This window comes from Marmota marmota, unplaced genomic scaffold (assembly GCF_001458135.2).
Source record: "Marmota marmota marmota unplaced genomic scaffold, marMar, whole genome shotgun sequence".
NCBI classification, from domain to species: domain Eukaryota; kingdom Metazoa; phylum Chordata; class Mammalia; order Rodentia; family Sciuridae; genus Marmota; species Marmota marmota.
Window position 1 is genome coordinate 3,631 of NW_026000241.1, and position 11,911 is coordinate 15,541.

Below are 11,911 nucleotides of genomic sequence, written 5' to 3' on the forward strand. Positions count from 1 at the left end.
AGCTTGCCAGAGAAATCTAAGTTGTGTTTGGCCAGGATACAGCAGTTAATGGAGATGTTTGTGGAAGTGCAGCCCCTGAGGAGACTGAGGTCAAGCACTTAACATTCAGTTTTGAGCAAGTATGGATCAGGGCGTTCAATACTCAGAAAAATGAGTTGAAAACTGGGGCCCACAAGGTCCCTACTCATCTGTCTACCTATATCGTGGTCCTAATAAGCAGGCAATTGTAGCTCCTTCCCTAAAGCCTTTCAAACTTCTTGCAAAGTTATTTTAGAAAACTATCACCTAGGATTAGAAGTGAATAAGGGAAATGTAGTCCCCAGCCATATCCAAATTAATATAACACACTTTATTAACTTAAAACATTAGATCAAAATTCCAGCCATGAGGGCTGGGGTTGTGGCTCACTAGTCGAGTGCTTTCCTAGCGTGTATGAGACACTGGGTTCGATTCTCAGCACCACATATAAATAAATAAAATAAAGATCCATCAACAACTTAAAAAATTTAAATTAAAAAAGATTCCAGTCATGAAAAAACATAAAGAATAAAACACAAAACAGCAATCAGATGAGACTATACTCTTTCAAGGCCTTTGTACTAATTAATTTCTACTAAAACTTTTTATTACACATGAAAAGCTTTTGATAGTAAACACTGATATTCTCAAAAACAGTTGGTATTCTTAGTTTAAAGGGAAGGGGGGAATTATTGGGTAGGCAACTTTCAGTATCCAGACAAAGGCAAAGACGAAAACGAAGACGACGAAGAAGAAGATGAAGAAAATGATGCCCATGCTGTGAGTTCAAACTGTAACAAGAAAAACCCCACCATTTTCCTGCCTGCAAAAAAAAAAAAAAATGCACTTGAGCCAGACTCAATGATATATACCTGCACTCCCAAACTTAGGAGGCTAAGGCAAAAGTCCAGGAGTTATAGGCCTGGACAACATACCCAGACCCTGTCTCAGAGGAGAAGCATACACACACGTACACACACAATCTCCCAAGAGTCCAAAAGACTTTGTAATGGAAATAACATTTACATCTCAGCTAAAGAAACTCACCTCATACTCAAAAGTATGTCATAAAAGCTGAAAAGGGAAACATATAACCTTAAATCTTCCTATTAGAAAACATTGGAAATCAATGACCCTCTAGAAGTCCACTTTAATGAGGCACTGATCTTCTTTTCTAGCTCAAATTGTGAATTTTCTTATACAAGTTATGTTCAAAATCAAAAGGGTTTACCATATAGCTTACAAACACAGGGTTTCCCTCAGTTGTCCTCAACTCTTCAAAAGAATGAGTGATAATCTACTTTCTCACATTTATAGTGTCTCTACAGTATGAAACTTCACAAAATAAGACTTCACAAATTGCATTAGTTCAGAAAAAGTCTTGCAGAGATTCCCTTACTCCTTACATTTATATGTTGTCCCTTGTGTGAATTTTCACGTGTCTTCGAAAGTAGGCTGGACAAATAAAGGCTTTCCCACATTCCTTACATTCATATGGTTTCTCTCCAGTATGGCTTCTCCCATGTCTCCGAAAGGATGAGGGACAACTGAAAGCTTTTCCACACTTCAGACATTCAAAGGGTTTTTCTCCAGTGTGCATTCTTGCATGTACAGTAAGGTATGAAGAATGTCGAAATGCCTTTCCACATTCCTTACATTCATAGGGTTTTTCCCCAGTGTGGGTTCTCATGTGGATACTAAGGGCTGAGAAATAAATAAAGGCTTTCCCACATTTTTTACATTCATAAGGTTTCTCTCCAGTGTGAGTTCTTCTATGTACTGTAAGATGGGAAGAACTAATGAAGGCTTTCCCACATTCCTTACACTCATAAGGCTTTTCTCCACTGTGAGTTCTTAGGTGTTCAGTGAGGGATGAGGAACGACTAAAGGCCTTCCCACACTCCTTACATTCATATTGCACCTTACCATTGTGATCTCTCACATGTGCTTTAAAGGATGAGGGACAACTGAAGGCCTTCCCACATTCCTTACATTCATAGGGTTTCTCTCTACTTTGATTTTTCACATGTGTGTTCAGGGAAGTGGGAAGATAGAAGGCTTTTCCACATTCCAGACATTCATAAGGTTTCTCTCCAGTGTGTTTTCTCATGTGGATACTTAAGGAGGAGGGGCAATTGTAGGCTTTCCCACATTCCTCACATTTATAGGGTTTCTCTCCGGTGTGTGTCCTCACATGTACAGTGAGTTTTGAGGATTCACTGAAGGCCTTCCCACACTCTTTACATTCATAAGGCTTCTCTCCTGTGTGAATTCTTATATGTATTATAAGATGAGAGGAAGAGCTAAAAGCCTTCCCACATTCCTTACATTCATATGGCTTATCTCCACTATGAATTCTTTTGTGTTTGGAGAGTGATGAGGAACAACTAAAGGCCTTCCCACATTCCTTACATTCATAGGGCTTATCTCCACTGTGAATTCTTTTGTGTTCTGTGAGGTATGAAGAGCTACTGAAGGTTTTCCCACATTCCTTACATTCATAGTTTGCCTTTTCACTATGAATTTTCATATGTGCTCTGAACATGGAGGAACAACTGAAGGCTTTTATACATTCCTTACATTCATATGGTTTTTCTTCAGTAGGAGTTTTCATATGCTTCTTAAAACAAGCAAGAAAATGGAAGGCTTTCCCACATTCCTTACACTGATAGGGTTTGTTTCCAGCATGAGATCTGGTGTGATTCTTAAGTGATGAATGAAACAGGAAGGACTTTCCACACTCACAGCATTCAAAGGATTTGACTTCAGTAGTTCTCTGGGGCATAAGATTTGAAATTTGTCCACATTGATTTTCTTCATTGTATTCACAGATGTTCTCTAACACATGACTTTTAAAAATAAAAGACAGATTATTAGTAATAAAATTTACCATTTTCAGTGAATATGTTTGCTTTCTGCCCCATCAACTTATAAGCTAAAAGTTCTCAAGAAGGCTCTTCCACAGCCAACATTGTCACTGAGCTTTTGACTTGTATGATTTTTCTGATAAATCTGTCAAACCAATCTATGTGTCAAACCTTCAATATCTCAGTATCATTTGTAGGAAAAACTATCTAGACAAAATTCTTTGTGAAAGTACAATTTTTTTTTATTTTGAATTTGAATCGTTTTATTTCTTTTTTAATTTTATTTTTTATTTGCATGTATTCCATTAGTTATACATGATAGCAGAATGCATTTTGATACATCATACATAAATGGAGTATAATTTCTCATTCTTCTGGTTATACAGGATGTAGAGTTACACTGGTCATGTAATCATATATGCATGTGGGATAATAATGTCCAATTCATTCTACTATTATTCCCACACCCCCTCCCTTCCCCTCACTCCCCTCTTTCTAATCCAAAGTACCTCTATTCTTCCCAATCCACCCCCCATTGTGAATTAGCATCCACCTATTAAAGAAAACACTTGGCCTTTGGTTCTTTGCACCAGCTTCATCCATTTACTGGCAAATGTCATGATTTCATTCTTATGAAAGCATAATTTTTGACCTAGGTTTATGTTGAAAATATGTTTCTTTTTAAGAAATACTTTTTAGTTATAGATGGATGCAATATCTTTATTTCGTTTACTCATTTTTATGTGATGCTGAGGATCAAACCCAGTGCCTCACATGTGGGAGGCAAGCACTCTACCTGCCACTGAGTCACAACCCCAGCCCCAAAATATGTTTCTTAAATCTCAAAATTGTTTCCTGATGCACTACCTTCTCTTATATGCAGGGCACTCACCTTAAACCTTTCTCATGGGTTTTGTTCCAATCATCCACACCATGGGAGTCCTGGTTTTCATGTAAAATAGAGGAGCAGGAACCATTTCTTTTGAACCTCTCTATTTTCTGTTCATTGGATATTTTTTCTCCATTGTTGTCTTGAAAAGCAACTAATTCCTTAGTATTAAGTAGAGACTCAAACCCTGAAACAAAAAAAATAAAAGAAAATAAAGTTACCTATGAGCAAAGGACTTTGAGCAGTGCAGCTGTTTCAGGACTTCATTATTAATAGGCACAAGGATCAAAAGTAAAACAGTTCACTAAAAAATATTTCCATGAAACCATAGTATGGTAACATTACCATAGTATGGTAATACATGCTTGTAATCTCAGCTACTTGGGAGGCTGAGATAGGAGGTTCACAAGTTCAAGGACAGCCTCAACAACTTAGACCCAGTCTCAAAATTAAAAAGGGTATGGGATATAGCTCAGTGGTAAAGCACTCCTGGGTTCCCCAGTGCTGAAAAATAAAAAATAGTTCTATGAAGAATGACAGTGATGGTAACATGACCAGTAGAAATTATTGGGGCCAGAGACATGAAAAATTGGGCTTCATATGAATCAAAATGCATTCTGCTATCATGTATAACAAAGTAGAACAAATAAATAAATAAATAATTTTTTTAAAAAAGAGAGTTTACGTTAAAATTTTTCTGTTAACTTAATATTTCATATTAGTATAGAAAATATATTAAAAATTTTCATTAATAATTTTTAAAAAATTATTAGGAGAGGAAAACAGAAAGGATAAAATACACATACCAAATACAAACTTTAAAAAAGCAAATATGGAGATCTTTGCCAAGAACAAGGAAAGTATGAGAGGACAGATAAACAGTCGAAATAGTCCTCAGAGGCATCTGTGGATAATGAGCCTCCTCAGACAAAACAAACTTTTGCTTTATTTCTATTTTATTTTTTTCTCCACCCAGGCCAGTTTCTCCCAGGGATTCTTGCCTTCCTGGTGCTGCTCCATACAGATGCCCTGGATACGTTCTGTCTTCACTGTCTGCAGTTCCTCCTCTTGTTCCCACTGGGAGATCAGATTGGGAGTGAGTAGTGGGTACCCTGCACATGAAGAAAGGAATATCATGAGGGAAAGCAATGAAGAATCACAAATATCTTTCCATAAGATTGGGTCAAACTTTGGTCTTCTAATACTCTAAAGACAGAGAAGGATGAGTTTAACTGAAACAAAATGTCAAATCCATTGAAGAAGAAAAAAAGGCAAAGGAGGGAGGGAGAGGAAGGAAGAAAGAAAAGAAAAATAGAGAAGATAAAAGAAAAAGCTGAGATGTGGATGTGGGGGAAAAGGCAACCTCTAATGTGAAGAATTGATCTAATCAGATATGGTGACACAAGCCTATAATCCCAGGGTGGGATTGGGAGGCTGGAGGATCATGAAGTCAAGGCCAACCTCAGCAACTTAGCAAGATCCTGTTTCAAAGCAAAGAAAAACAAAATTTTAAAGGATTGGGGATGTAGCTCCTGGTAAAGTGCCCCTAGGTGTTCAATTCCCAGCACAAAAAAAGACAAAGAAAAAAACACTGATCTGGGCTGGGATTGTAGTTCAGTGGTAGAGCACTTGCCTAGCATGTGCAAGGTGCTGAGATTGATCCTCAGCACCACATAAAAATAAATAAATAAAGGTATAAAAAATTATTTTAAAAAAAAAGAAAGATTGACCTACATTCACAGTGGAACCTCAATATTATTATAAGCTGATCTGACACAGCCATAATATATTAAAAAAATATTTTTTTTAGTTATAGTTGGACACAATACCTTTATTTTATCAGGTTGAACAGGGTTTCACCAAAAGTCATGTCCAAATATATCAATGGAACAGAATAGAGAGCACAGACACAGATCTACATAAGTAAAATTGGCCCTCTATATCTGTGAATTCAAGCAACCATGGACAGAAATTACAATAGGAAAAAATTACATCTGTCTTAAACATGTATTTTTTTTGTGCTTATGTCCAAATCAATACAGTACAAAAGTAATTATGAATAAGATAGGATAGATAGTAAAACAGGCAGACCGTTAAGAAAATGCACTCCCGCACACCAAAAAAAAAAGAGAGAGAGAGAGAGAGAAAGACTTTAAATGAAGAGGCTATTTCACAAAACTAACCTATAGAAAACATTCCAAACATTACAGCCAACTTCTTTGTCCCGGGTGGCAGGAAAAAGGAGGTAGAGCCAACCTGAGTGAAGACTACAGACTCAAGGCCTAACTAATCAGAATGTCACAGACCAAACCAAGAGCCTTGGCACTTTTCCAATACTTGTTTAGCATAGGTGTTGACCAATAGTATTGGCACTTTTTCAAGACATGATTAGCATAGATACTGACCAACACCCTTAGTATCTTTCCAAGACCTGATTAGCACAGATATTGATGAATGCCTCATCCAGTAGCTATTTAAGTCCCTAGACTAGTACACTTAAGTGGAAACCTACTCTCAGGTTCCCCTCTCAGCCCCTGAGAGTTCTGCTTCTTTTCTTTTCAGTTATATAAATACACCATCACTCTCAAATTCTGTTGTCTGTGGATTTGTCTTCAAATCTGTGAATAAGAACCTGGAAAAAAAATGGCAGCCAGCTGCTGAGGTCTGCCATTGACAGCTACAACACACTGCTCAGTAATAGTGAAAAAGAGTCAGGTTCTGCCAGCTCTGACCCATAGAGCTGACCAGACAGGCATTTCCCTGCTGTGATTAGTTGCAATACTAAAATGGGCTGGGCTCTCTTAGCCGCAAAGGCATGTAACTTATGCGGACCTACAGACCAGCAGAGTGGAGAATCTGGTTTCATTTCAAACTCCAGTTTCAATTACATAGCACTTACATTTTGTCAGGCACTAAACATAATCAAGAGATGATGTAAAGTATATGAGAGCTTAGGCTGTATACCAGGGAATTTTAATTAAGAGATTTTGACCATCCACAGATGTAGGTCTCTGGGAAGATACTAGTATCAAATTCCTACAGACCAAGCAAGAACTATGTAGTCAACTGACTTTTGACAAAGAATTGACAGCAACACAATAGAGAAAAGATAGCCTTTTCCACAAATGCTGTTAGAACACTGGACATACCCACATAAAATAATGAATCTATGCCCTTCACAAACATTAATTTAAGATGGATCATAGATATAAATGCAAAACGTAAAACTAGAAAAATTGAACAAGATAGAAAAAAAAAAAAAGAAAAGAAAAATTGTACAAGATAGAAGGAGAAAATCTAGATGACTTTGGATTTGGCTATGACTTTTTTGATACTATATCAAAGGTATGATCGATGAGAAAGAGATTGATACAATACACCCCATTAAAATTAAAATTCCTGCTCTGTGAAAGATAATATCTAGAGAAAGAAAAGATAAGCTATGCCTAAAAGAAGACATTTGCAAGAAATTTCTCTGGTAAGAGACTGTTTCACAGAGATTTATCTGATAAGAAACTGTTTTCCTGTTCTTTACACAAAGAATGCTTTTTATATATATATACTTCTTAGTTGCACACAATACCTTTTTTTGTTTATTTATTTTTAATGTGGTTCTGGGGATCGAATCAGGGCCTCGCACGTGTGAAGCGAGCGCTCTACCACTGAGCAACAACCCCAGCCCAGAATGCTTTTTTTTACATATTTTTATTAGTGTATTATCCCATACATAATATTGCAATTCATTTTGACACAACCATACATGCATGGAATTAATGTGTTCCATTTCAATTCCCAGTACTTCTCCTTTCCTTTCCCTCCTTCCTCCCCCTATCCCCTTCTCTCCTCTACTGGTCTTCCTTCTATTTACCTATTGTTTTAATTCCTGCTTTATAGATACACACAATAGTGAAAGTAACTGTGATATATTCCTATATGTGCACTTTACAGTCCCCTCTTTCCCTCTTCCTGCTTCCTTCCCATCTGCCCCCTACCTATCCTACCCTTTTGATTTTCATGGGCTCCCTCTGCCTGTTTCCCTCTTATTTTGCTCAAGCTTCCATACACAAGAGAAAACATTGGACCCTTGGCTTTCTGAATATGGCTTATTTCATTTAACATGATATTTTCCATTTCCATCTATTTACCAGCAAATGCCATAATTTCATTCTTCTTTATGGCAGAATAAAAACCCATGTGTCGAATGCTGCTGCCTCTGATTCTACTGCTGCCAGCGTGAGGTCACCTGGAGGTCTTCTTTCTGGGCTGCTACAGAAGCCACTGCTGTGCCCGCAGGTCTCTTTTCTGGGCACTGCCTGGTTACCCCTGACTCGACTCTGATGCTACCTCCATGGTCACTGCCACTGAACTGGAAGTCTCCTGTTACTCAACCGCCACCTGCACACTACAGCCATTGCTGTTGCCTCTGATTTCCCTGCTGCTAGACTGAGATCACCTGGAGGTGTTCTTTCTGGGTGCTGCCACAGAAGAAATTGTGGATGCAACTGAAGCCCACATTGCTGCTGACCCCTGGAGATCACCTGGTGACGCTGCCCTCACAGCTGCAGTGGTAACTGCCAATGCAGCCGCCACTACTGCTGCTACCACGGCCTAGAGGACTGCTGCAGGGGAGATTCCAGGTTTGATTGCATGTGGCGGCACCCATTTTGGGATACCAGCCAGGGCCTGGGACCTGGGTGCCAGCAGGTTTACCACCACAAGACCCTCTGTCTGGGGACTCCAATCAGGACCTGAAGGTCCAGTGTTGGGGTACTGTGGGTTTGGAGGACCCTGGGGTTTTCCTGCTGAGAGTGCTAGTGGCCTGGGTATTGCTGCTGCATCTCTTTCTGTTGCTTGTTTGCATGAGTGTATTCCTGGTGGTCTCTCTGCAAGTAGGAGCAGCATTGAGGTCTTGGGACTACAAATGGCAAAGCCTGAGGTATTTGAAACCCATATTTGTAGGCTAGAGTCTAGGTTTGCAAGGTCTGATCTGGGTTTGGTGATCCTGAGAGACGTCAGAGTCAGAGCTGACAAACTGTTGAACACTGACAGAGACAGTTCGACTTTCCAGCAAGATTTATTTTATTTTTTGATTCACTAATCTCTCTACCATATTTGGAACAGGTGCCTTTTATGCTATTTTCTTTCCAACTTCTCTCCAATCAACAGCCTATCTCTGTCAGCTCCTCTTCCACTCTTCCTGTGAATTTTCACTTCTAGCTTCTCTCTTCCTCCCTCACAAATATTGCATACTACACTACTCTGTTCTCTCATCCACCCTTTGAAATTGTAAACCATTTTAACAAAATTTCTGTTTATACCATAGTAATTATTAAATTCATCATTTTGGTTTAATGCGAGAAAGTAGTAGTTGCCTTAGTGGGAGCTATTAGGTTTAAGGCTACATATTATATGTTAAGTAATATTGATATTGGTCTCACCATTAAAGTGAAGCTCTGGAAACCTTCAGACACCTAGACACTATAAGTCTACAGGGTAGATTTTATGCTGCCTTAGATCCATAAAAATTTCTATACTTTTTACCCACCAGTTTGTGGTACTTGTTCATAGAGGGCCTAAGAAACCAATATAATCTACCCCATAGACTCATCTTTAAATCATCCCAAAAGCACAAATTCTCTAATAGGTACTTTCTAACACCCTCTTACGAAGATGCCCCTTGGCTCCCCATGGGTATGTTCTCCCATGACTGCAAAATAAACCCTGCTTGTTTAACTTACAGGTGTGCTCCTGGTGGTCTCTGGGTAAAGGCATTCACGGCAGTAGAATCTTCAAAGGTCTCAAATCACAAACTCTCCCTGTGCCCCAGAGAAGCCCCTCAATGCCCACACATTCAACACTTAATAAACCTCAAGGCTTTCAACCACAAAGAAAAAGAAAAAAACAAGTTTAATATGCCCGTGTTCATTTTCATGAAGAAGCCTCCAGATTGTAAGCACCCTGTGGTCAGTGACCACGTTTGTCTTATTTGCCAAGCACTGCCACTCCTCAGCACAGATCATGGAACAAGGTCAACTAGTAGATAAAATTGTTTTCTAAACCACTACATGAACCAACGTTGCCAATCTTACCTAGTGAGACCAGGTTCTGGAAGGTTTCCAGCATCACATCTCTGTAGAGGCTCCTCTGAGCAAGATCCAGCAAAGCCCACTCCTGCTGGGTAAAGTCCACAGCCACATCCTCAAAGGTCACCGAGTCCTAAAAAATGCCACAAATTCTGTTTAGAAAGGTACAATTCCTCTAGTGTGTGTGAGATGGTGGGTGAGGCTGACAGCACTGGGAACCTGAGAATCAATTCAGGGGAGGTTCAGAAGATTCTGTGGTCTCCCCAAGTCTATGGCAGGACTCCGTCAGCAGATCTCTTTCCCTTTCTACCCACACATACTTAGTGACTGAATAAATCCTGTCTAAAGCCAAAATACTTCTAAAATACTACATTAGTCTCTTTGCAGTTGATAGTAATGAAATAAGAAAAAAAATCAAAGTTATTTTCCTTCGAACCTGCAAAGAACATTGGATATTAGGTATGTGGGTAATTTTCCACACACATCAAGCAGTTCTCCAACAGACACTAGCTAGGTTTCCTGTTATTCAATAACATTCTTACACTATCTACATGGACAGCTACATCCCACAGTTTGAGGGCTCAGTCCCACAAAACTTCCCCATACTTCAAGCAACATAACAACTAGTACATTGTCATTTATACTTCTGACCAAATGGCTACATCTCAGGGTCCCCACTGTACCCTCCTTGAGTTGGGTAATATGCTGGGATGGCTTACAGAATCTAAGCAAACATTTCCTTGGGATTATAGTTTGTTATAAATACAGAGAACTATCCAGACAAAGAAATATATATGGCATAGCAGGGTAGGAAAAGCTGCAGAACTTCCATGCCTATTGGGGTGCCTCGTACCAGGAACCTCTACATATTCAGCTATACAGAAGCTCCCTAAATTCATTCTTTTTGGGTTCTCACAGAGGCTTTACTAGAAAGCATGACTAATTTAAATTAGCAATTTAAATAATCAATTTAACCTTCAGTACCTCTCAACTTCAAGGTTAGTGGATAGGGCTGAAGAGTCAAGCATACCTTAGTTCTTCTGGACCAGCAGTCATCCTGAGGCTATCTGTCCTGGTCACTAGTCATCATACAAAGCTACTCTTATCACTCCAGACATTTGAAGGGTTTTAAGAACTCTATGCCAGGATATGGGACCAAGACCACATATTGGACAATATCATATTATTCCTTATTCAGAAATTCTTCCTTATTCAAGAATAACTTCACCTGCTACTTTATTCCTATTAAGGCATTGAGCACAACATCAAACTCAGGTTTAAATCTTGATGAGGTTTTAATGAATGAAAACACAGAGAGTGAATGAGAACTTTTCCTTTTTTCCCCTCTCACAATCCTGAGAGGCCCAAGAGCCCCCACATCTTTCAAGTCAGGCACACAGCTGGCTCTGTTTTATAGTATTGTGGCCTGGGCTCACCAAACTATAGCACATGCACTTACTCTAGCCTATCACCTACTTATGTAAGTAAAGTTTTATTGCAATACAATAAAACATTTTTTATGTTCCTCTATGAATATTTTTTGTATTAAAATGACCATTTCCTTGTAATAGAAATTCTATGACCTTCAAAACCTAAAATACTTACCATGTGATCCAAAAAAAAGAAGCAGATTGCTAACCTATGCTCTAAAATAGCAGCAGGATATCAAATGAAATAGAAATATTCTTTTAGAGCATTATACCTTTTACTTACCTGCATCATACTTTTCTGTAACCCAACACTTATTCTTTCTTCCTCCATGTCACCTTCATAAAGAAAAGTAAGACATTGAGAAGTTATAGGTAAGACAGAAGCTGACATGGGAATCCAACCCTTCAGAGAATTCCCATACTCATGAGCCTGGATATTGTAGCACATCCATTACCAGTGACAACTCAAAACACATACCATGACTCCTAAGTAAATACAAACTGAACTTGTGTGACACTGGAACAATCCTTTCTTCCCTAGAGATACAAAACAACACTCTTATCCTTGTTAATGATACAAAAGAGGTTAATAGTAACATTTTATTAGTAAATTAACTCAAGTCT

At 38.7% G+C, this 11,911-nt stretch overlaps 1 protein-coding gene across 2 annotated transcripts; it reads right to left on the reverse strand.

Annotated features, from left to right (window-relative positions):
• Positions 1-491: 491 nt before the first annotated feature.
• LOC107145154 (zinc finger protein 699-like) lies at positions 492-11,900 on the reverse strand. Of its 2 annotated transcripts, XM_048795258.1 has the most exons (6): positions 11,571-11,900; positions 9,864-9,990; positions 4,776-4,886; positions 3,778-3,961; positions 2,198-2,867; positions 492-2,029 (listed from the first exon to the last, which is right to left on the reverse strand). In XM_048795258.1, exons 1-6 carry the CDS (start codon positions 11,733-11,735, stop codon positions 1,427-1,429), a joined length of 1,860 nt encoding a protein of 619 aa, XP_048651215.1. In that variant the 5' UTR covers positions 11,736-11,900; the 3' UTR covers positions 492-1,426. The 2 variants fall into 2 exon arrangements, with proteins under 2 accessions (XP_048651215.1, XP_015344447.1); XM_015488961.2 differs by having other exon boundaries at positions 492-2,867; positions 11,571-11,898.
• Positions 11,901-11,911: the final 11 nt, after the last annotated feature.

Excerpts from the sequence above, each read along its gene's own strand:
- LOC107145154 (XM_015488961.2), bottom strand. The coding sequence starts at position 11,735 with ATGTGCTACAATATCCAGGCTCATGAGTATGGGAATTCTCTGAAGGGT. Across the intron at positions 9,991-11,570 it reads TACAGAAAAGTATGATGCAG|GACTCGGTGACCTTTGAGGA; the intron begins GTAAGTAAAAGG and ends GGCATTTTTTAG. Across the intron at positions 3,962-4,775 it reads TATGGAGCAGCACCAGGAAG|GGTTTGAGTCTCTACTTAAT; the intron begins GCAAGAATCCCT and ends TTTTTGTTTCAG.